Source organism: Furipterus horrens, unplaced genomic scaffold (genome assembly GCF_987537825.1).
Source record: "Furipterus horrens unplaced genomic scaffold, mFurHor1.1.pri manual_scaffold_2, whole genome shotgun sequence".
Lineage (NCBI taxonomy): Eukaryota > Metazoa > Chordata > Mammalia > Chiroptera > Furipteridae > Furipterus > Furipterus horrens.
This window is the reverse complement of record NW_028327172.1, coordinates 151,854,401-151,879,016: the sequence shown is the minus strand read 5'-3', so window position 1 is coordinate 151,879,016 and position 24,616 is coordinate 151,854,401. Positions and strand designations below refer to the sequence as shown.

The 24,616-nt window shown below is 36.7% G+C and overlaps 1 protein-coding gene across 7 annotated transcripts in view; it reads left to right on the top strand.

The window, feature by feature from the left end:
- ABI1 (abl interactor 1) overlaps nucleotides 1-24,616 on the top strand; it is a 107,745-nt gene that overhangs the window by 14,305 nt on the left and 68,824 nt on the right. For all 7 annotated transcript variants that reach the window (XM_090266632.1, XM_090266630.1, XM_090266634.1 and 4 more), the window contains exon 2: nucleotides 20,532-20,699. In XM_090266632.1, coding sequence (XP_090122758.1) covers nucleotides 20,532-20,699 — 168 coding nt within the window. The remainder of the gene's footprint in view (nucleotides 1-20,531; nucleotides 20,700-24,616) is intronic.

Here is a 24,616-nt window from a genome sequence, read left to right as displayed (position 1 = left end):
AGTAATGACCATGGTGAAGAAAAATGGGAAAAAATTGTTTCAGTTCAGGAGGTCAGTTGAGTGAGGGGCAAAAGGTTTTGGGTGAATTAGCTGAGTGACTGTTGACATCACTAAGAATAATGAGTGGTAGGAATAGTGAATTAATGAGTTAATTGTGAAAGTCCTTAGCGAAGGAGGGAATGATGAGGATGTTGATTGATAACAATAATGAGGAGGGTTACTTCCATAAAGGCTCTTCCCTGTCCCACTAGGTCAGTTTATACCCTGTTAAAGGCTCCTATAGAATCTTATATATTTCCTCTGTAACACTCATTACACCTATTTGACAATTTGATGCTGGTATCTAAGAAAGCAGGTCTAGGTTTGTCTTGTTTATTGTTGTATCTCCAGTGCCTGCCCAGTGTCTGGCATATAAGCTCTCAAAAGTGTACATGAACTGTTTAAGGAGTCTGGAAACTTGGTTCTGTTCCTCATTATATATACACACACACATATATGTGTGTGTGTATACATACATATGTATATTGATTTCAGAAAGAGAGAGAAATATCAGTTCATTGTTTCACTTATTTATTCATTCATTGGCTGTTTCTTGTATGTGCCCTGAGGGGAATTGAATCCACAACCTTGGTGTATCAGGACAACACTCTTAACCATCTGAGCTACCCACCCAGGGTCTCATTCTATATTTTAACCAGCCTTTAACGCTCTTTTATTCTCTATAGACGGATTAGTTTGAACTAGATAATGTCCAAAGTGACAATTCTGATAGTTTTTAGTAGAGTTTGTTTCTGACTTCTAGCTCTACAATTCTGATGTTTATATTAGTTTATTTCTGCAGTAGTTCTTCAGTTTCCTCTAAAAAAATCTTTACTTATATCTGTTACTTTTATTTTGTTGTTAGCAAATGTTATGTTTAAATGTTTACTTTTTTGTAATTGTGACATGAAGGCACTGAATAAATAGGTTGTTCAGGAGATGATTTAATTCAAATTGTTATGAATTGTGATTCCTCCTAAATATTCTTAAAATCTTTATATTAAAATCAGTTTTTCTAAGTGTACTGAAGAGAGATAATATAAGTGAGGGTGTGTTAAATGACAATATCTGTGTCTTTATCCCTTGAGTAATTTTCTACAATACAGATCAGTCATACGGCAGCTTATGATCTCAGGACTCTTTCATTCACTTAAAAAGTATTGATGGCAGAGAGCTTTTCTTTAGGTGATTTATGTCTATCAGTATTTACTGTATCAATAATTAAAATGGAATTTAAAACATTTATTAGTTCATTTAAAATAACACGTAATGGGTTTAGCATAAATAATATATTTTTTTGAGAAATACCATAATTTTCCAAAACAAAAAAAGTTTTATGAGGAGAGTGGCATTGTTTTACAGTATTGCAAATTTCTTTAGTGACTGACTTATAGAAGAAAGCTGGGTTCTTATATCTACTTCTGCATTCAACCTGTTGTTACATTTTTATTTTGTATGAAGTATATGAGAAAATCCGGCTTCATATAGTTATGTAGTTGGAAAGGAAGGAGTATTTTCGTAACCTGTGCATTAAATTGTAAATAACTTTTTTTTGATACTACCTCAAAACTCAGCAGATAGTAGTTTCTTAAAGGCTGATTGCAGTGTCGACTCTGAATCGTTATCACTGAACATTTTATACTCCAGTATATTAAAAGTTGTTGCATGGGTCCTTCAGAAAATATTTGTTCACCAAGTGATGCAGGTCTTCTGAATGTTGGTACATTTTATTATATGATAGAAAAAGAATCACATTGTTCACATCACCACAGATGTTGAGAGATAAGTCTTTAAGTAGAAAAGCTTCCAAGCTCATGCTAATGAATACAGGTTTTCCTGAATTTTACTCTTAGCAACAAATATTTCCAGTTATTTTCCTTGGAGTGATAGGCTCACGTCATTTCATTTTTAGGAACGTGTCTGCCAGATCCCCAATCTGAATAATCATAATTTGCCATTTGTTGTTTGAAGTAACTGTGAAGTTGTTTTCTTGAACTTCTGTGATAAAGTGGCTTATTTTGCTTGTAAATAAATTACACAAGTGCTTTTTTCTAAAGGCAACCATTGTACTTCAAATACAACTGAAGTACTTGATGTGAACTTCATATTTTGTCACACAGAACATAAAAGGCATCTTAAGGATCAAGTTTTAATAAAATTAAGAACATTTTTTGGGGGGCAGTTTTATAACTATTTGACAATCAGCAGTTAGTTCTCATCCACATTAACTGTAGGTTTTGAAAGTGGTGACAGGTACGTAGATAACCAACCCATGTATAGAGCATGTGTGGTGAATCTTCATCCTCATTATGTTTTCTGGACAACCACACCTGATACAGTATGGGACATTTTTTGTTCCTTTGGCCCAGACAGCTTTGCTGAGCCTGGTATCAGTGTGTACACCCAGAATTCCCATCTCCTTCATGGCAAATTTCTGGACCTCTTTGGTGTCTGAGGGGCACACTTCTTAAAACCCACTCCATGGATGCGCTCGTGAATGTTGATAGTGCATTCTCTGGTTGCTATCTCATTGAGGGCAGAATTGCCCTTTTTCTCATCACCCTTCTTTGCAGGAGCCATTATATCAGTCCCAAATTGGAAAGCTCATTAAGAACATTTTAAAGTGAAGCTGGCTTTTTTCCTGTGAGCGGTTGGCAGTAAAGAACACAATGACTACTAGTATAGTTGGTGACACTGCCTTGATTTATGCTGAGGGCAGTAGTGTAGTCAGCTTGGCTTTTGAATCATCAGTGCAAATATCAACACAGAAAAGGCAAATGCAAGACAAGATATAGTAGAAAAATTAAAAGAAGCCAATCTTTATAGACACAAAGAACATTTCAAGAAAACTCAGAACAGTTAACAGAGTATCTTCAGTAAGAAATCAATTGAAACTCAGAAATAAAGATCTGGAATCTGAACTCTCCAAAATGAAAACTTCTTGAGATTGTAATAAAGTAGAATTGGAAAAATATAAGCAACTCTACCTAGAAGAATTAGAAGATAGAAAGTCATTGGCAAATAAGACTAGGGAGAGGCAACTAGCAGAGGTCAGCATTGAACTTCTGCGGAAACAGATTTTTACTTGGTACTCTTAATATGGGGCCAGTCCTGGAGATACTTTGTGTTCGATATCTTAATAGTTTTGTACTCAATAGAAATTCAGCTCCAAGAGAAACTTGGTGATTCCTACTTTGAGGCCATAGAATACAAATATTAGCATGGAAACTTACTTGATCAGATGTTCCTGAATTTGAATCTGAATCCTGTAGAACTTATGCTATAGTATCAGTTGATCAATCAAATTCATATCCAGATCTACTTTTGAAAACATCATAAGACTATGCACAGATTTTGCAGAAAAATTATATGATCTGAAACAAATAGTAAACATTTATTTAATGGACTGTTTATATAACATTTTAATTGTTTTCCATTAACACATGACATGTGAGGTCTTTATTAAAGAAAAATATTTTTGGATAAATAAAAAAGGTAAATAACTGGTATTATTATGAAAATAGTTTTGACCTTGTGAACCTCCTGAAAGGAACTTAGGGATCCTCAGCTTTCTGGACACCACACTTTTAGAAACTCTGGTAGATATGATTGGTTTTAGTAGACTTAAAGTCTTCCTTTGTGGTACTAATGGGAGTCTGAATTTTAAATATCATTTTTAGCCATTTGCATCTCTGGCTAAAGCAGTTTGAGTAATACCTCATAAAAAATTTAAAGTTCCTTGTGTAGGTATTGTCTTAGCATAGCATATACCATGTTAATTATTTTGAATAGTTTTTTAATATACTGGGTCTTATTATTGCTATGTATATTTCACCTCTCAGTAGCACCAATTTTGAAATATATCTGTTTTCTCCAAATTTCACTGTGCCAAAAATTTAGTAATTTGACTAAATTTATTTGATTAATAGGAAGTTTTTCCAATTATATCATTTTTATGAAGCAGTATGAAATACTAATTTTAAAACGATGTAGTCATCATTTAACTTCTTTTTAATTTGAGTATATTCCAAATTTGATTTGAAGAAGCCTTATAGGATCCCAAGTTGGAACCACAGAAGTTCCAAGAGAAATGCTCAATAAAATTAAATATGTATAATTATATGTAACATACTTCACAGTATAACAATATATTAGTTTATCATATGTTCAGTTATTGTGTCTTTTTACTGCCTATTATGTGCCAGAGTGTGTTTTGTGATTCAGATATAATCTTTGCTTCCCCCATTAATGATATAAATCACATACTATAATAAATTTTATCTAGGAAAGTACCTACTGACATAGAGAATATATCAGGTGCCTCGAAATAGCCCAGAGTGTCAAAGAAGTGAAGGGGACCAAAACTATGCCACCCCAAAATATGCCTTTTGGGATATTGATTTTAAGCTGGTTATTAAGAAAGAACAGATTCAGAAAGAAACCTTTGATCTTCTCCCTTTACCTGCCTAAAGGAATTCAGATATAAAAACATGGTTAATGGAAGGGAACATCACCTTAGCATCATAATATAAACTAAACCTGGCAGACAGGGAGAAATCTAGCAAAGTCTGTTTGTTGAACTTCTCTCTGTCCCATTGTTTCTGACTGGCCCAGCAATAATTTGTTCACCCTTTTTCATCTATCTGTAAATTACCTGCTTTCCCTTTGAAATCCAAGACCCCTGTCTCCTTCTTCTTTGTCCAAAATGGCATATAAACCTCAGCCTCCCAATGGGCTTCCTTCATGTAAATCCATAATAAATTTTGGACATATCTCATGTTAATTTGATTATTAACCCAGCTAAGAAGAACTTAGACGATGGGAGGAAAATTATTTTTTTTGCACCCCTACAGAAGTAATGTTGGAGTTGGTATCTGAAGGGTGAATATATGTTAACCAAGGAATGTTGAGGGAAGGAAAAACAATGTCCCTAGCAGCGGGAACAGGAACATTATGTATACAGGCCCAAAGGTGAGTGAAGCCCAGTAATTTTAAACAAGGTAATAGACCTGTGGGCATTAGAGTATAGTACACAAAGAGGAGAGAGTCATTTGTGAGGAGCCAGGTAGGGATCAGATCAAATAAGGCTTTTTTTTTTTTAAGTATATTTTATTGATTATGCTATTATGGTTGTCCCAATTTTTTTCCTCTTTGTCCCCCTCTGCCTGGTACATCCCTTCCCTCCAGCAATCCCCCTGCTCCCTTAGTTCATATCCATGGTTCATGCATGTAAGTTCTTTGGCTTCTCCATTTCCTATACTGTTCTTTACATTTCCCTGTCTGATTTGTATGCACCTGTTATGCTTCTTCTTCTTCTTCTTCTTTTAAAGATTATATTTATTTATTTACAGAGAGAGGGGAAGGGAGGAAGAAAGAGAGGGAGAGAAACATCAGTTAGTTGCATCTAACATGCCCCAGTGAGGGACTTGGCCTACAACTCAGGCATGTGGCGTGACTGGGAATTGAACCAGTGAGCCCCTGGTTTACAGGCCGGTGCTCAATTCACTTGAGCCACACCAGCCAGGGTCCTGTTATGCTTCTTAATCCCTGCACTCTCTTCCTGCTTCTTCCTCTTCCTCCTCCCAGCTGATAACCCTCCATATGATTTCCATATCTGTGGTCTGTTCTTCTTCTTATTTGCTTAGTTTTTTTATTCAGATTCATTTGTTGATAGTTGTTTGTTGTCGTTTTACTGATCATAGTTTTGATCTTCTTTTCCTTAAATGTGTTCTTTTAACATTTCATTCCATATAATAAAGGCTTTACTTTGGGAAGCACTTTATCTGTCCTTCCATTCTAAAGGATAGCGTTGCTGGATAGACCAATCTTGGTTGTAGGTCCTTGCTTTTCATCACTTTGAATGCTTCTTGCCAGTCTCTACTTGCCTGCAAATTTTATTTTGAGAAATCAGCTGACTGTATTATGGGAACTCCTTTGTAGGGAACTCTCTTCTTTTCTCTTGCTGCCTCTAAGAGTCTTTCTTTATTTTTAACCGTTAGCATTTTAATTATTTGTCCTGGTGTGGTCCTCTTTGGGTCTAACTTGTTTGGGACTCTGTGCTTCCTGGATTTGTATGTCTGTTTCCTTTGCGAAATTAGGGAAGTTTTCATCTATTATTTTTTCAAATACTGAGTTTTCAATTTCTTGCTCTTCCTCTTCTCCTTCTGGCATCCCTATGATTTGGATATTGGTAAATTTAAAGTTGTTCAGAGGTTCCTAAGTCTCTTCTTGTTTTTATCAATTCTTCTTTCTTCATTCTGTACTGGTTGACTGTTTTATTTCTTATGTTCCAAATTGTTGATTTGAACCCTGGCTTCCTTCCTTTCACCATTGTTTTTGTGTCTTTTTTTCTTTATCTCACTTAGTATAGCCTTTACTTGTTTTCTTATGTGTTTGCCTTACTCAGTCATTTCTGTGAGCATTATCACCAGTGTTTTGAACTGTTTGTTTGTTAGGTTGGCTGTCTCCTTGTCGCTTACTCTCCCACAGGAACCTTGACCTGTTCCCTCTTTTGGGCCATACTTCTCTGTCTCCTCCACTTGACAGCCTCCTGTGTTTTCCTCTGTGTCTTAGGCAGAGCTGTTGCTCCTGTTATGTTGTAAGGGGTGGAGCCTTAGCTATTTGTCTGCTGGGTGACCTGTGTCACCAACTTGTGCCTCTCTGTGGGGGCGGGGTCAGAGATGGAACAGTGCTGCTTGCTCGGCACTCACCCCTTTTCCAGTCACTTCATCTGCTTCCTGTATGCGACTGATGCCCCTCTAGCTGTTACCATGGTGATGGTTCCTAGAGTGGGTGGATTTGCTCACGTTCCAGGACTGTGTGGGCCCTCTATACGGATTCTCCTGAGCATCAGGCAGTTTCTTCTGCCACCTCAACCCCAACTGGGTTTCACAGCCAAAGGCAATGAGGTTTTATTTTCCTTGTTCTGGAACTGTGAACTGCACAGTCTGACCTGGGGCTGGGATTGCTCCCCAGGTATCCCTCCTGGCTTATATAATGTGTGACTGCTTTTATCGCTTGCTGGCTGCAGCCACTGTCTTATCGCCCCCACACCGCATCCTCTCTACACCTCTTCCCTGTCTGGATAAGTATTACTTCTTTATATCTTTGTTGGACTTCCATGCATTTTGATTTTCTGGTAGTTGTTGTTTTTTTGTTTTGAGGTAGATATAATCCTCCTTAGGTTTGTGGAAGGAGTCAAAGTGTCTACCTACGCCTCCATCTTGGCTGGAATTCCCATTAATGCGATTTAAAAAACAATTTCAGGTATTTTATTGTTAGTGTATAGAAGTGCAACTGATTTCTGTGTGCTGATTTTGTATCTTACAAATGTACTGAGTTCTCTTATTAATTCTAACATTATTTTGGTGGAGTCTGTAGAATTTTATATAAAGAAGACCATATAATCTCCAAAGAGACTGTTTTACTGTTTCCTTTTTGATTTAGTTGCCTTTTTATTTCTTTCTCTTGCCTAATTGCTCTGGCTAGAACTTCCCAGTACTATGCAGAATAGGGGTAGTTAGAATGAACACCCTTGTCTTGTTCCTAATCTCAGGCAGAAAAGCCTTTAACCTTTCACCTTAGAGTATGCTGTTTGTGTCATAGATATGTGTATGACCTTGTCTTCCATACCCAATTTGTTGAGAATTTTTATCAGGAAAGGTTGTTGAATTTTGTCAAATGCTTTTTCTTCATTTAATTGAGATGATTATATGATTTTTATCTTTCATTCCATTAATATGTATCATACTTACTGATTTGTATGTCTTGAACTACCCTTGCATCCCAGGAATAAAATCCTACTTGATTATGCTGTGTGATGCTTTTTAAAAAATTTGATAATTATTATTATTATTTTTGAGAGAGATTTGTTTTTTCACTTACTAATGCATTCATTAGATGTTTCTTGTATGTGCCCTGACTGGGGATCAAATGTGCAACCTTGGCAAATTGGAATGATGCTCTGACCAACTGAGCTACCCAGTCAGGGCCTGGTTTATAATGCTTTTAATGTACTGTTGAATTCACTTTACTAATGTATTGTATAATTTTGCATGCATACTCATCAGGGATATGGGCCTATAGTTTTCTTTTTTGGTACTGTCCATATTTGGCTTTAGTATAAGAATATTGCTGGCCTTGTGAAATAAGTTTGGGACTGTTTCCTCCTATTGAGTCTGAGAAAGATTGGCATTAATTCTTCTTTCAATGTTTGGGAGAGTTCACTAGGGAAACCATCTTGTAAGGATTCTGTTTTTCTTGGTACATTTTTAATTACTGATTCGCTCTACTTACTCACTATTGGTGTGGTCAGATTTTCTAGTTCTTTGATTCAGTCTTGGTAGGCTGTATGTTTCTGGGAATTGATTCATTTCTTATAGGTTTCCAGTTTTCTCCTGTTGTTGACATCTAGTTTTATACTATTGTCAGAATAGATCCTTGGTATGATTTTTTAAAATTTATTTTTCAGTTACAGTTCACATTCAGTATTATTCTGTATTAATTTCAGGTTTACAGCAATGTGGTTAGAAAATCATGTACTTTGCAGAGTGGGCTCCCCACTGCTTCAGGTACCCACCTGGCCCTATACTTATTTATCTCAATATTATTGACTGAATTCCCTATGCTGCAATCCCTATTTCTGTGGCTATTCTATAACTACCAATTTGTACTGCCTAATCCCTTTACCTTTTTTTTTCTTTTAAATCCTCCCTTCAGTACATGCTTATTGATTTTAGAGAGAGGGGAAGAGAGGGAGAAAAAAAGGGAGAGAAACATCAACGTGAAAGAGAAATATAGATTAGTTGCCTCTCGCATGTGTCCTGACCAGGAACTGAATGCACAACCTAGGTATGTGCCCTGACCAGGAATTGAACCCTTGACTTTTTGGTTAATGGGATGCTGTCCCAACCAACTGAGCCACACCGGCCAGGACTCCTTTCACCTTTTTCATCCAGTTCCCTTAACTCCCTTCCACTCTGTCAACTGTCAGTCTTGTTTTCTATATTTGCTTCTATTTTATTTTATTTGTATTCTTTTTATTTTGTTCATTATATTCCAGATTTAAGTGAAATCATACGGTATTTGTCTTTCTCTGACTGGCTTATTCCTTGCTTTAATTTCAGTGTTATACAAGGTCGAGCAAAAGTATGTTTACAGTTGTTTGTATGGAAAATAATACAGTAATTAATAAATAATAATACAAGATTCAACTCTGTAACATAGGATCTGTCCTGGAGAATGATCTTTTCTGTACTTGAGAGGACTGTGTATTATACTGCTGCTACTTGTAATATACTTGCCTTTACCTTTCAGCTTAAAGAAGCCCTGTCAGCAGTTCCCATAAAAGCGTCTAATGGTGATAAACTTCCTCAGTTTTTCTTTCCTGGAAAAGTCTTTATCCTTTTTTATTTATTTTATTTTATTTTTTTATTTATTGACTTGAGAGAGACAGAGACAAGAGACAGACACAGACACTATATGTTGTTCCACTTATTTATGCATTCATTGGTTGATTCTTGTGTGTGCCCTGACTGGAGATCAAACCTGGAACTGTGGTGTATCAGGATGATGCTCTGACCAACAAAGCTACCTAGCCAGGCCTTTATCCTTCAGTTCTGGACAACTTTGCTAGATAAAGTATTCCTGTCAGTCAGTTTTTTTCTTTAAGTACTTAGAATACACCCTTCCACTCTCTGAACAGTAAGATTTCTACTTAGAAATCTGCTGACAGCCTTCTGGGGATTCCCTTGTAGGTAACAAGATTCTCTTTTCTTGCTGTTGTTTAAGATTCTCTTTTTGTCTTTAGTTTTTGGACAGTTTCGCTGTCATGTGACTGAGAGACGATTGCTTTGAGTTTAGTTTGAGGACCTGTGAGCTTCATGAAGTTGGATGTCCTACTCTTGCCCCAGATTTGGGAAGTTCTCGTCTGTTATTTTTTTAAGTAAACTTCCTGCCTTCTTCTCCCTCTCTTCTCATGGGATTCCAGTAATTCACAAATTTTCTTTTCATGATATCCCAAAAATCACATTGGCTTTTCCCCCCCACTTTCTTTCATTCTTTTCCTTTGTTCTTCTATAACTGGATAATTTCAAAGTTCCTCTCTTACACTTCTCAGATTACTTCATCTGCTGGTCTATGCTACTGTTGATGGTTTCTGTTGCATTCTTTATTTCATTCATTTCTATTTGATTCTTTATTATGATTTTGTTTGTATTGTTTTTATTGATTTCGTTAAATTATCTTTCTGTTTTCTTGTAACTCATTGACCTTCCTTGAAATAGCTATTTGGAATACTTTATTGGGTTAATTGAAGAACTCCCCTGTCTTTGGGGTTGTTTACCAGAATATTATTGTGAGTCTTTGATGGTTTTTATGTTTCCTTGTATTTTCATGTTACTTAAATTCTGTGTTGCTGCCTTCACATTTGAAGTAGCAGTGATTTCCTCCAGTCTTTATTGATTGACTTCATGTGAGAATAGCTTCTGTCAGCTCTGTTAAGGATTCAGAGGCTTTCACAGATCTTACATGGATATGCCTGCCCCTTGTTTCTTGCTCTTCCTTGTGGCAGAATTCTTAAGCATGTATGTCTTCTCTTGATCTGCAAAGCACCAGGCTGGTTGCTGACAGCCCTCTTTTTCCTTTCCCAAGGGTGGTGCTTACGTGCCCAACAAGTTTATGGTCTCTAAACCTGCAGATTTAGTCAGTTTTTCCCGCATGCTCACTGGCCTTTTGCAGAAGCTCATTCACCCTAGGAGCCAGCCATGAGGTGTGTGTGTGTGGGGGGGTCAGACACATGAGGCCTGTGGGCCAGTTTAGGAGAGTCTGCAGGCAAAGTGTCCCTAGCAGCTCACAGTCCAGGCTTTTTAATGGAGTTTTTGAGTACTTAGTAAGATCCACATCCCTTCGATATGTTTCATTCTGAGATCTGACTGTGGGTCTTCCAGCTGCTCACCACCCTCTGCTTGTACAGCTCATTACTTGGTATTTCTGGATGGGCCAAGAGAGAAATGGGCTTCTTTGGCACTGTGTCACAAAGCTGGAAAAGTGGGGCCCTCCCTTACACGCTCTCACTTTACCTCTGGGAGAAATTATTGGCTGAGAAGAGCTTTCTTGGCACTGAGCTGTGCTACCTTGGAGGAGGAAGGATAAACATGATTAAAATCAAGTGGTTTATCCTACTCTTCCCAGTGCATAGTATCTTAGATTTTTTTGCTCCAGTGTTGGGCTGGAACCTACTCACTGGACTCCTGGACTTCCACAGAGGTTCTCTTGTCTGTGAGTGATTGTCTAAATTAGTGTTCCACAGGGGCCCCTGGACTCTGTAGCTGCAAGGGGCTGGAGCCATTTCATGGGCCACTTCAGGATCCACATCTAGGACCAATGTCTGTATGTCTATTACCTGAGAAACAAGTGGATAATAGTCCTCCCACTGGTGTCAGAAGGAAAGCTAAATGTGGCTTTAGCTGAGTCCTCTGGTATGGAGCTGGTTTCAGGTTTGTAGCTGAGATCACAGTTGAGTCAGTGCCTGTCTCTCTAAAGAAGCTCTTCTTGATTTTGGACTACACCAAGGTTTCACAGTCTTCTTTCTGGATCCCACAGCTTCCGCAAAGGCACTTTTGTCTGTGGATGGATGCCCCATTGTTGTTGAAGGTGATTTAATGGAGTCTTTGGCTATCTTGCTGACGTTACCTTTTCATATAAACCTCAGAATCACTTTGCTGATATTTACAAAATAACTTGTTAGGATTTTGATTGGGATTGCATTGAATCTGTAGATCAAGTTGAGAAGAAACGACATCTTGATAATAGTCTTTCTTTCAATGACCATGGAATATATCTCTCCATTCCTTTAATTATCTATTTTGTGCATCAGGAGTGTTGTGGTACTCCTTGTATAGGTGTTTGTACATATTTTGTTAGATAGTTTTCTTTTTAATGCTTTTGTATCCTTTTAATTGGTATTTAGATTTATTCTTGGTTAAATTATTTGGTTTGGATTCTATATGTAGTAATTTATTAGTAAAATATTTTTTCTCTTTGTCTCTTTCTGTGTTATAACTGATGTGTATGAATAGAATATCCCTCTGTTCACATGTCAGATTTTTATTTGGAATAGCTATGAGAATGACTATCTTAGATTTTTTTTGGGATAGCTGTAACTTAGAAATTCAGTTGATTTCAATAAAGATTTCTCAATCAATTCTTATACTTAGATTCTCTTACCTTCATGTAACAGGTTAATTAGGGCAAATGTAGTTTGTCAGATAGTATCATCCTGGTTCTGATTTTGGTTTGGAAATATGGTTAATAAATCACTAGGATGGAGACAGCCAAGACTGATTCTGTGAGACTGTATTGTAAGATGGTATAAGTGAGGAAATATTCAATCGTAGGACAAGGTGCTTTTGTCGGTATTTATAGGACCTTGAATTTTTTTTTTTTTTAAGCAGGAGTACTTTGTTTTTAAGTCAGTTAACTAAGGGTGGGCTGACTGTGACAGTATTAACAACCACCTTACGTAACAGTTTGTGAAACTATGCATTATACTGCATTCTCTTAAGTGTTTTCCTTGCAAAGTCACATTTATTTGGTATGAATAAAAGATGTGAATTTATTACTTTGGTGAGGAATACTGTAGAGGAGTGTTAAATGTTTAATTTATGTTTTACTTATAGAACCCATGCATAGAGTAGTAATTGTTTTATAGATTAAAAACATTCTCAGCTGTCCGGAGAAAGTGAGAAAACTTTCTCTAGTTACTTTTCCTTCCAGTTAATTAAAATTCATGTGGCACATATAACAAACCTTACTGAACAACCCTTATCTACCATACATTTCCTAGTTGCCTTGCCACAGTTTACCACAGTCAGGACCCAGATACTCCTTTCCTTTGTCTGGTCACTTCTCCCCAATTTGTTGACCTTAGTTAAGATGGTATATAAGCCTCAAAGTATAACCACCTGTTTGAGTTACTCGAGGTTTCCCACATTCATATGCATGTTGCATGCATAAATAAAATTTTTCTTCCTGTTATAAAACATTTCTGTGGTGCACAAGTTAGTTAATGATGACTTGGAGTGGTTTATTTTAGAGAATATACTTGAGACATTTCACTCTGACACATTAGAACTATACTTTGTTCACTTTCAGGATTATAGACCGGATGCAATGTGGCATAGTGGAATAACTGTGGCCTTTGGAGACACAGTGGCCCTATTCCTTCCTAGCAGTGCTACTTTGGGCAAGTTGCTTAACCTTGCCAAAAATTTTTTCCTTATTGTTACAGTGGGAATATTTAACATAAAGATGACTTTCTTGAATGTGCTACAAAGTATATATTAAAACAGAATTCCTATCTCCATTCTTGTCTTCCCTGTATTTTCAATCCACTTCATGAAACTACAGCTGAAGTGATCTTTCTGAAGCCAAAAACTAGTCATGCCTTCTCTTCCTGAAAATCCCGTAGTGGCTCCTGTTTAACCTCATGAAGTCCAAATTCCTCAAGGGCCTATCAGCTTTCTCTAGCCTTGTGGTCTGTTTCCCTATTGGGCCTGCTGACTACTTAAGCTTGCTCACCTCCAAGCTAATGTTCATTTCATTCTACTTTGAACCCTATCTTTTGCTCTTTGCCCTTCCCTTTCCTGACCCCCAAGCTGCTTCTGTTGTTCAGAACATGAGGTGAAATAAAATTCCTGTTGCTTGAATGCAATATGACAAGTTTAAGAGCATTGTAATGATCATTGGACCAGGATTCAGATCTGGGTTCTATTCTTAGCTTCTTCATTTACTAGTTAAGGTATCTTTGGACAAATTAGTATTTTTGAGCTTGATATAGTGCTTTTATCTGTGAAACCAAGATGTTTGCTTAGTATACTATGTGAATATGTTTTGAAAACTAAATAGTTATACATAACTGTTAGAAAGTGTTGCTATCAAGATTTCATTGTGAGTATTTGTTAGAAGGCTGTATTAATGTTTTTTAAGTATATTTTGTTGATTATGCTCTTACAGTTGTCCCAGTTTTTATCTCTTGCTCCCTCTGCCCTGTACCCACCTTTACTCCAGTAATACTCCCCCCATGGGTTGTGCATATAATGTCTTTGGCTTCTCCAATTCCTTCCTTTCTTAACATCCCCTGGTCTATTTTGTACCTACCAGTTATGCTTCTTAATCCCTGTACTTTTACCCCATCCTCCATCTACCCCTACCCCCGATAACCCTCCATATGGTCTCTATATCTATGATTCTGCTCCTGTTCTTATTGTTTACTTTGTTTTTGCTTTGTTTTTTTAAATTCATTTGTTGAGAGTTGTGAGTTGTCATTTTACTGTTAATAGTTTTGATCTTTTTGTTACATGCGTCCCTTTAACATTTCATCTAATAATGGCTTGGTGATGATGAACTCCTTTAGCTTTACCTTATCTGGAAAGCACTTTATCTGTTCTTCCATTTGTTGTGGACCTCTGACCAGCAGTGTCCACGGTGTTGTGAATGAAATGAATAAATTACACGGACTGCAAGAATCCTGTGGAGAAGAGGGTACAAAACTGGTGACTCTCTAAAGGAGAAAGCGCAGTTTGCCCCTGCCTCAACAGTCTTTTATTAGTTATTTAGGTGGATTACATCCAAGAAAGTTATGTATCATTGTGCCAATTATTGCCTTATATGATTATTACTTTTATATAATAGAGAAAAGAATGTTGCACATGCATGGATGATAAAGATAACTCATCTAGCCACATCCTGTTCTTGAAAATCAGCCCAGAATAGGCTCTAAGAAACTGCTTCAAGGTTACACTCTGAACATCTGTTGTTCTCAGCCCAGGATGAGGGAGTCCTTTAGCAGAAAGCAAGCTTTTAAGCTATTATAGAAATGCAGGCCTGGTTCCCCACGGGAAAACCGGTGTGTGGAGTGGGTCCTGTGTGCCGCCACGCTCCCAGTGATTTTCTAAATCTGGGGCTGACCTACATTTGCCACCACCAAGCACCCTGGCTTCTCGTATCCATTCTAAATGATAGCTTTGCTGGATAGAGTAATCTTGGTTGTAGGTCCTTGCTTTTCATCACTTTGAATACTTCTTGCCAGTCTCTTCTTGCCTGCAGAGTTTCTTTTGAGAAATCAGCTGATAGTATTATGGGAACTCCTTTGTAGGTAACTCTTCTCTTGCTGCTTTTAAGATTCTCTTTTTATCTTTAACCTTTGGCATTTTAATTATATTGTGTCTTTGTGTGGTCCTGTTTGGGCCCAACTTGTGTGGGACTCTCTTTGCTTCCTGGACATGTTTGTCTGTTTCCTTTGCCAAGTTAGGAAAGTTTTCCTCCATTAGTTTTTCAAATAAGTTTTCAATTTCTTCCTCTTCCTCTTCTCCTTCTGGCATTCCTATGATTTGGATGTTGGTACTTTTGGAGATGTCCCTGAATCTTCTTATTCTCTCCTCGTTTTTCTGAATTCTTGTTTCTTCATTCTGTACTTGTTGACTGTTTATTTCTTCCTTATGTTCCAATTCATTGATTTGAACCCTAGCTTTCTTCCCTTCACTATTGGTTCCCTGTGGGTTTTTCTTTATTTCACTTGGTGTAGCTTCATTTCTTCCCTTATGTGTTTGCTGTACTTAATGAGTTCTATGAGCATCCTTATCACCAGTGTTTTGAACTTGACATTTGTTAGGTTGGCTGTCTCTGTTTCACTTAGTTCTTTTTCTGGAGTTTTGATCTGTTCTTTTCATTTGGGCTGTATTTCATTGTCTCCTCAATCTGGGAGCCTCCCTCTGTTTGTTTCTGTGTGTTAGGCAGAGCTGCTTTGACTCCCTGTCTGGGTGCACTTGTTATGTTGTAGGAGGTGGAGCCTTTGGTTTTTGTCAGTGTGGGGTGACCCGTTTCACCACTTTGTCAGTGTGCGGCGATGTGAGGTGATATGTGGCAATGTGCAGGGAGTGGTCAGAGAGGGAGCAACGTTGCTTGGTCAGCACTTGAGCCTTTTCCAGTTACTTTACCTACTTCCTGCATGGGTCTGACGTCCTCTAGCTGCTGCCCTGGTGATAGTTCCCAGAATGGGTGGGCTTGTGTATTTTTTCAGACCATGAGGGCCCTCTAAACCGGTTCTCTTGAGAGACAGCCAGTTTCTTCTGCCACCGCAACTCCCATTGGTTTTTCACAGCCAGAAGCTATGAGGCTTTATTTTTCTGGCAGTGGAATCCTGGGCTGGGATCGCTTCCCAGGTGTCTCTCCTACCTTTCATCTGCCACATGTGAATGTGGGACTGCCTTTTCTGCTGGCCTTCGCTACCTTGCTGCTGCCACTCTGTGTTCTCTGCCCCAGCTTCCCATTTCTGTCCCTCCTGCCTGCCTGGATGGATATTTTTTTCTTTTTCTGGTTCTATTACAGTTGTCCCATTTTCCCCTGTTTTTTCTTTAAATCCTTTTTTGTTGGACTTCCATACAGTTTGATTTTCTGACAGTTCTAGTTTTTTGTTTTGAGATTGTGATCCTTCTTATGGTTGTGTGAGGAGATAAAATGTGTCTTACCTAGGCCTCCATCTTCCATCTTCGCTGAAAGTCTCTGTTAATGTTTGAGGAGAAAGATTAAGCTGTGGATTGAATGACACCTCCCCTCATTTATATGTTGAAACCCTAACCTCCCATGTGACTGTATTGGAGATAGGGCCTTTAAAGAGGTGATTAAGGGTTAAAAGAGGTCATAGGGTGGAGCTCTATTCCCGTAGAACTCAAGTCCTTATAAAAGAGGGAGAGAAACATCAGAGATCAGTCTTTCTCCATGATGTAAGGACACAGGACGGTGTCCATCTACAAGCAGAAAGAGAACTCTCACAAGAAAAAAACCTAAATTTGAATTTTCCAGCCTGTAGAACTATGAGAAAATAAACTTTAGTTGTTTAAACCTCTTGTCTATTATATTTTATTATGGCAGCCTGAACAGACTGATACAGATTAAAATGTAATTGCCATGTGGCAAGGGCAGACTATACTAATTTCTCAGATGACATTTTAAGGAGTAACACAATCAGCTGTAAATTAGTGAACTAGTTTAGAAAATAGCCTTGGTAATTTAGGAGTTACCATATGACTAGGAGTATTACTATAAATTGTTACTTTTTAAGTTTAATCAAGACTCCTTTTTTTGTGAAACTTATTCTCCCTCTTCCCCACGTATAAGTTAAATTATTTAGGATGTATTTTTGGTTGTAGGTGATACAGCTCAATTAGGTTTAAATACTAGAGAACATCATTTCATATTGCAAGAAATTCCAAGGTAGGATTGTCCCGGGGTTGGCTAATTCTTTAGCTCTGTGTTATCAAGGATTCAAGTTCTTTTTTCCTCCTCATATTTGGAAGGGTGATAGTGTGGTATTATGAGCCTATTCTTAGTCTTTTGGTGTCTGCAAGATGATTGCAGTAAAAATGTTCCATGATTATTTGGAAATGTCACAAAAGGAAAGTACACATCACTTATAATCCAACTGTTAATGTGCTGATGTATCAGGTGAGTTACAGGCATTTAATTATACCAAACAAAATTAGGTTGCACTATATATACAGGTACATATTCTGTTTTTTTTCCCATTAAGAGTATATCAAGAGAATCTGCTTAGTTAAAATAATCATTTTTTCTGATAATTGAAGTAATGATCATTGAAAGAATTAGAATAATATGAAGAATATTAAATCACCCATATTTTACCACCCAGAGATGACCGCTAATATATTGATAACTTTTATTTTATATGTTTTTGTGCTCATATGCATATTTGTTTAAAAAACAGGTGCATAATATTTTGTAATCTGCTTTCATTATTGAATATTTTATATACCTTTTCTGTAGTGCTGTGTAGCTGCTAGACAGTCATTGTTTTTATACCTTCTCTTTTCTCTTCCCCCCCTCCAGCTTGACTGAAGGACAATTGACAAATAAAATTGTAAGATATTTAAAGTATGCATTGTGATAATTTGATATAAACATACATTGTAAAAGGATTTTTTCCATTTAGTTAATTAACACATTTATTACCTCACATATTTATTATTATTTTTATTTTTACTTTTTGTGGTGAGGACTTTTTAAGTTTTACTCTCGTAGCAAATTTCAATTATATAATACAATGTTATCAACTATATATAGTCACCGTGGTTATACATTAAGGCCTTTTCATTGGACAGAACTAGTATGTTGATACATGATATGATAAGATTCAAATTGGGTTCAAACTGATACTTTCAGTTTAAAGCCAGAACTACAGTATTTTTCTTAACCTTGTCTTGCATCAGAGTTTCTTTTGAACCATGCCAGAAATCTCAGTTCTCAATGACAAAACATAATTAATGACTCCCTTTACCCCACACTGCACAGATGACAGTCTCAGGATAATAATTCCAAGACTATCATCAGCAATAAAGGGATTGAAGACAGTTTCAGCTTATTTTCCTTTTTCAATTATTTTTGTCCTAAGGATAAATCCCATTATAAGTATACAATCAAATTACTGTGCTTTGAAGTCAGTTTTAGAATGTTTCCTCTCTGGTTAAGCCACTAATTGGATGCATAGTTAGGCTCATTGATTAATTTTATATCTAATATTGGGGAATTCCTTTTTAAAATTTAATTTTTTTTCATAATTGTGGGAAGTATTGACATAGTTCTTAAAACAAATCTACAAAACAGGGTAATGTTTAAAGAATTTTATCCATGTTCCTTCCAACTTAAGCCCTCACCCATATGTAATTTAAAAAAAGTAGTAGTTTATTCTTTCTTCTTTAAGAATATAAGCATATATTTTTCTCTCTTCCCCCTTTCTAGTTATATAGTAGTATTCTGTAAACATTATTTTCCATCTTGTTTTTTTCACCTTCGCAATATTCTGCAGGCCATGGCATAGTGGTAATAATGGTATTCCTCAACATTATTTATTATAGTCACCCACCCTTATCCATGGCAGATACACTCCAAACTCCCCAGTGGATACCCAAAACTGGGGATAGTACTGAACTCTATATGTACTATATTTTTTTCTATACTACATTTATACTTATGATAAAGTTTAATTTATAAATTAGTTGTAGTAAGAGTTTAACAACAATAATAGAATAGAACAGTTAAACAATGTACTATAATAAACGTTATGTCAGTATGGTCTCTGTTCATGTCTTTCACCCACAAATTTAATGCCTTTTCCATCTTAACTAAGCACTTACCATGTACTGTGGCCATAAATTTTGCAGTTTGAGCTGCTGTAGCAATACTAACACAAATTTCTTTTTCCTTCTTCACAATTTCACAGAAATTTCATTCTTACCAAAAATCTTAGCAGCCTCAGCATACACGTTTATTTTTCTTATTAAATCAAGAACTTTTTACCTTTTCACTTGAAACACTTAATGGCTTCTCTTTGGCACATCTCTTTGGCAGCATCACAATTGTGCTTTTGAGCCATTATTAAGTAAAATAAGTTACTTGAACACAGGCATTGCTAGTGAACCGTTAGATCTCTATTATGCCCCCCCCCCAATCGCTTCTTGGCCTTTCTTGTTTTTAGATTATTAATAATATTTACCCTTCGTGATATAAGTTGCTGCCCCTCCAAACCCTGTAGTTTATCACTTGTCTTTGAACTTCACTCTGAGCTTTGCTTTGAATTTTCCTTACCACCTTACTCTGAGTTAGGTATAGGAGTTTGGGAAGAAAGGGTGGGTAAAGGATTGGGTCATAAGATTAACAGTAGTTTTTTGGAGATGAGAGGCTTGACCATAATGGATAACAGGGAGGTAGTATTTCTGATGCTGATTAATGTAAATAGGAATATGAGGTTCTTGGGCTAAGGCTGGATTGGTCAATTCAAACCAAAAAGAGCAGGTTTTTTATAATCTCCCATATTGGTGGGGTCTTATTTAAGGGTAACAAAAAGGGTAAGGAGGTGGGAGGCAGAAGAGACTTTCTTACAAGGGGCTTTGGGGGAGTCATATCAGGAATATGTATTTACTTTGACTCTTGAGGTGTGCTATCTAGGGCATGTGCTTGCTGGAGGAGCAGGTGTCAGTTCAAGAGCCCTGTTGACCAGTTAGACACACAGAATAGATGCCAAGGCAGCAATGTTAATAGAAGAGTTTAGCTAAACTCTTAGTGGGTTGGGAGCTTGGGCTGACATAAGGTCCTAAAGATGTAATGCAATAAATTGATGGTTGAGGGGCTTTAAGCAACTTAACTTCAGCTATTACAGTGTGTCTCTGATGTCAGTTGCTTGGTGGCTCCTTTAGCGGACCTCAGTGGATCGGCTACTCAGGAGGAAGTAGTTCACATCTGTCTGACGGGGATTTCTGCCATGGCTTTACAGGTATTCTGAGACTATCAGATTGGTTCGATAAGTTTTTTTTTTAGGTATATTTTATTGATTGATAAGTTTTTTAATTCAGTTTTTTTCTATAGAATATGTGTTTAATTAATGTTAACTAAAGTATTGGTTGTTTTTGTTCTTATTTCAGGCTACAGACAAGAGAAAAGCTTTAGAAGAGACCAAAGCCTATACAACCCAATCTCTAGCTAGTGTTGCTTATCAAATAAATGCATTGGCCAACAATGTACTCCAATTGCTGGATATTCAAGCCTCTCAGCTTCGGAGAATGGAGTCTTCCATCAATCATATCTCCCAGGTAACAGCTTGTAAACAGCTTTACATTCATACTTAAGCAACTGGCAGCATATGTCAGGAATATATAGCTTGGGTATATTGGAGTCCTTATTCATCTTCGTACTGATTGACTATAGTTATTATCATTTTCAGCTTTAGCTTTGAGTTTAGTAAACCTACATTTTAACCATTTTTAAGTGTATAGGACATAGGTATTAATTATAGTCAAGTTGTTGTGCAACCATCACCACTTACCCTGTTCTCTTTTAAGATCTTTCATGAAGCAAAATAAATTGCACACAATTAAAGCATATAGTTTATAAAATTTTATACATAATCTATGAGATCATCAATATATTCCAGCTAATGAACATCCTCCCAAAATTTCTTCATATTCCTTTGTTATCCCTCTTTTCCATTCCCTGTTCTCAGGCTTTCTGTCACTGTGGATTAGTTTACATTTTCTAAAAGTCTTCTATAAATGATATATACTCTTTTTTGTCTGGCTTTTTTTTTTTTTAATGATTGGGCAAGGTTTATTCCAGGAATGTAAAGATAGATTTTTCTAATGGTGAACAACCAGTGTAATTCACTAACTTAGTCATATTATTTTTTGTCTGGTTGCTTTCAGACAGCATAATTATTTGAGATTCATGCATGTTGTATGTAAAAATGGTTCACTCCTTTTTTATTGCTGAGTACTATTCTGTTATTCCATGTTTTGTTTATTTCTTCACATGTTGATGCACATCTGGATTGTTTTCAGGTTTTGCTTATTACAAATGAAACTGGGAACATTTGTGTAGAAGTCTATATGTTCATGTGTTTTTATTTGTCTTGTGTAAATTAAATATCACTAAATGGATTGGCTAGGTCACCTGATAGATGTCTAACATTATAACCAAATTTATAGCCAAATTATTTTCTAAAATTATACCATTTTACCTTCCCACCAGCAGTAATGAGAATTTTAGTTGCTTTGCATTCTTACCAGCACTTGCTGTAGTCAGTCTTTTTAATTTTAGCCATTCTGATAGATGTGTAGCAATGTCTTATTGTGGTTTTAACCTCCATTTTCCTAGTGATTAATGATGTTGAACATCTTTTCATGTGGTTTCTATAGATTTCAGTATTTAAGCCTTGCATATCTTTGTCACGTTTGTTCTATAGTATATGCATTTTTGATATTATTTTTATAATCTTAACTCGATTGTTTATTTCTTGTTTATATGTACAGAAATACAATTGGTATTGATATATTTTGTGTCCTTGTTAAAGTCATTAATAGTTATAGTAGATATTGTATATAGATTTATTGGGTTTTCTATTGTACATAGATCATGTTTATAAAAAAAAGTTTCACTTCTTTCCTTTTCTTTCTTGCCTTTTTTTTTTCTTTTTGCCTTACTGCACTAGTTGGAAGCTTCAAGACTGTTGAATATGAGTACTGAAAGTGGACTTTTTTCCTTATTCCTATTTTAGTGGAAAGCATTCAGTCTTTTACTATGATTATAGTCTATAGATTTTTCAGAAATATGCTTTATGTGGAAGTTACTTTCTAGTGCTAGTTTGCTGACAGTTTTAATGTGAAATTAATAATGGGTTTGTCAAGTACTTTTTCTATGTAGGTTGAAATGATCATGTATATATATTTTGGTCTGTTAATATAGTGAATTACATATTTTTCTTTGAGTGTTAAACTGGCCTTGCTTTCTTGGGACAAACTCTACCTGACTGTGATGCATTATCCATTTCATAGACTTGTTAGACTTAATTTGTTAAAATTTTATGACTTGCTTCTATGCTCCTGAGAGTTATTGGTCTGTAATTTTCTTGTAATGTTTGGTTTTGGTGTCAGTATAAATTTGTTCTTACAGAATATATTGGACAGTATTTCTTCATCTTCAATTTTATGGATAAGTATGTGTGGAATTGATAATTTGTTCTTTAAATGTTTGGCAGAATTCACCAGTGGAATTTTCTTGGTAGGGAGGTTTTTAACTATATATTTAATTACTTTCATAGATAAAGGGCAATTTTGTTTATCTGTTTCATATGAGTGAGCTATATGTTTTTCCAAGAACATTTGGTTGTTTCACCTAAGTTGTCCTATTTATTTGCATAAAGCTGTTAATAACATTCTCTTGTTCTTTTAGTAACTGTAGAAGCTGTGGTCATGTCATATTACTAATTTTTGATCTTGGTAATTGGTATCTTCTCACTTTTTTTAACTGATCAGTCTGGTTAGTTTGTCAGTTTTATTGGTCTTCTAAAAAAACCTCAGCTTTTGGCATCAATCTTCCATGTTGTTTTTCTGTTTTCTGTTGTGTTGATTTTCATCCTGATCTTAATTATTTTGTTTCCTTTCCTTATCCTAGGATTAATTTACTCTTTTTTTTTTTTAAACTTTGTGTATTCCTTTATTTTTTTTCTTTTTTAAAAATATGCTGTATTGATTATGCTGTTACAGTTGCACCAGTTTCTTTTCCCTTTTTTCCCCTCCACCCAGTGACCCCCTTCCCTCTATATGTCCATTGGTTGTGCATATAGTTCTTCTCAACATCTCCCTGTCTACTCCACTCCCTCCTACTATGCTTCTTAATTCCTGTACCATCTCCCTCCCTTTACCCCCTTCCACCTCCCCGCTGACCTCCCCGCAAAATGTTCCCCATACCTGTAATTCTTTTCCCACTCTCATTGTCTACTTAGTTTGCCTTTGTTTCTTGGTGTTGTGATACAGTTTTCATTTTAATATTCATAGTTTTGATCCTCTTTCTCTTAAATAAGTCCCTTTAACATTTCATATAACAGTGGTTTGGATCTGATGAACTCCTTCAGTTTTACTTTGTCCTGGAAACACTTTCTCTGCCCTTCCATTCTGAATGACAGCTTCGCTGGATAGAGTAATCATGGTTGTATGTTTTTGTTTTTCATTACTTTGAATATTTCTTGCAGTCCCTTCTTGCCTGTGGAGTTTCTTTTGAGAAATCAGCTAATAGTCTTATTGGGACCCCTTAGTGCATAATTGTCTTCTTCTTTCTTGCTGCTTTTAAGATTCTCTCTTGATCCTTAATTTTTGACATTTTGATTATAATGTGTCTTGGTGTGGTTCTGCCTGGGTCCAGTTTTTTTGGAACTCTCTGTGCTTCCTGGACCTGCAAGTCTATTTCCTTCCCCAAGTTCAGGAAGTTCTGCTTTATTATTTTTCACATAATTTTTCCATTCCTAGTTGTTGTTCTTCACCTTCTGGCAACCCTATGATTTGGATGTTGGCCCGCTTATAGCTCTCCGATAACTTTCTGAGCCTCTCCTCATTTTCCTCACTTCTCGTTTCCTCTTTCTGCACTGGTTGACTGTTTGTTCCTTCCCTATATTCTGATTTGTTGATTTGATCTCTGGTTTTTTTTTCCCTTACCACTTGTTTCGTATGTGTTTTTGTTCATTTCAGCAGGACTAGCCTTTATTTCTTCCCCGTCTTGTTTAAGATCTGCTGTTAGGTCTATAAGCATTCATATAACCAAAGCTCTGAACTGAGCCTCAGAAAGATTATCTATCTGCTGGTCTGTTAGATTAGATATTTGCTGTCTGGTCAGCTGCGTCACTGGGATCTCTATCATGATCTGTGCCATCCTGACAGTTTTGTGTTTACTTTTGCTTCCTGAGCGGGGCTGTCACACCTCCTACGCTATAGGGGGCAGAGCCGCTTGCACTCGTCAGAACCGGGCGATCCTTCTCACCACACTGTGGCGTTTTCTGCGGGGGCAGGGGTCCAAGATGGATTCCTGCTGTTCACTCTCCACTGAGAGACTGGGAACCTCCTCCTCCGTCCCCACCCCCTCCAGGCCTCACAGTCCAAGGCAATGGGGGTCTGCCTTCCCTGGCTTTGGAATCGCAAGTTGATGGGTCTGGTCTGCAGTTGGGGGTGCTCCCCAGGCGCTT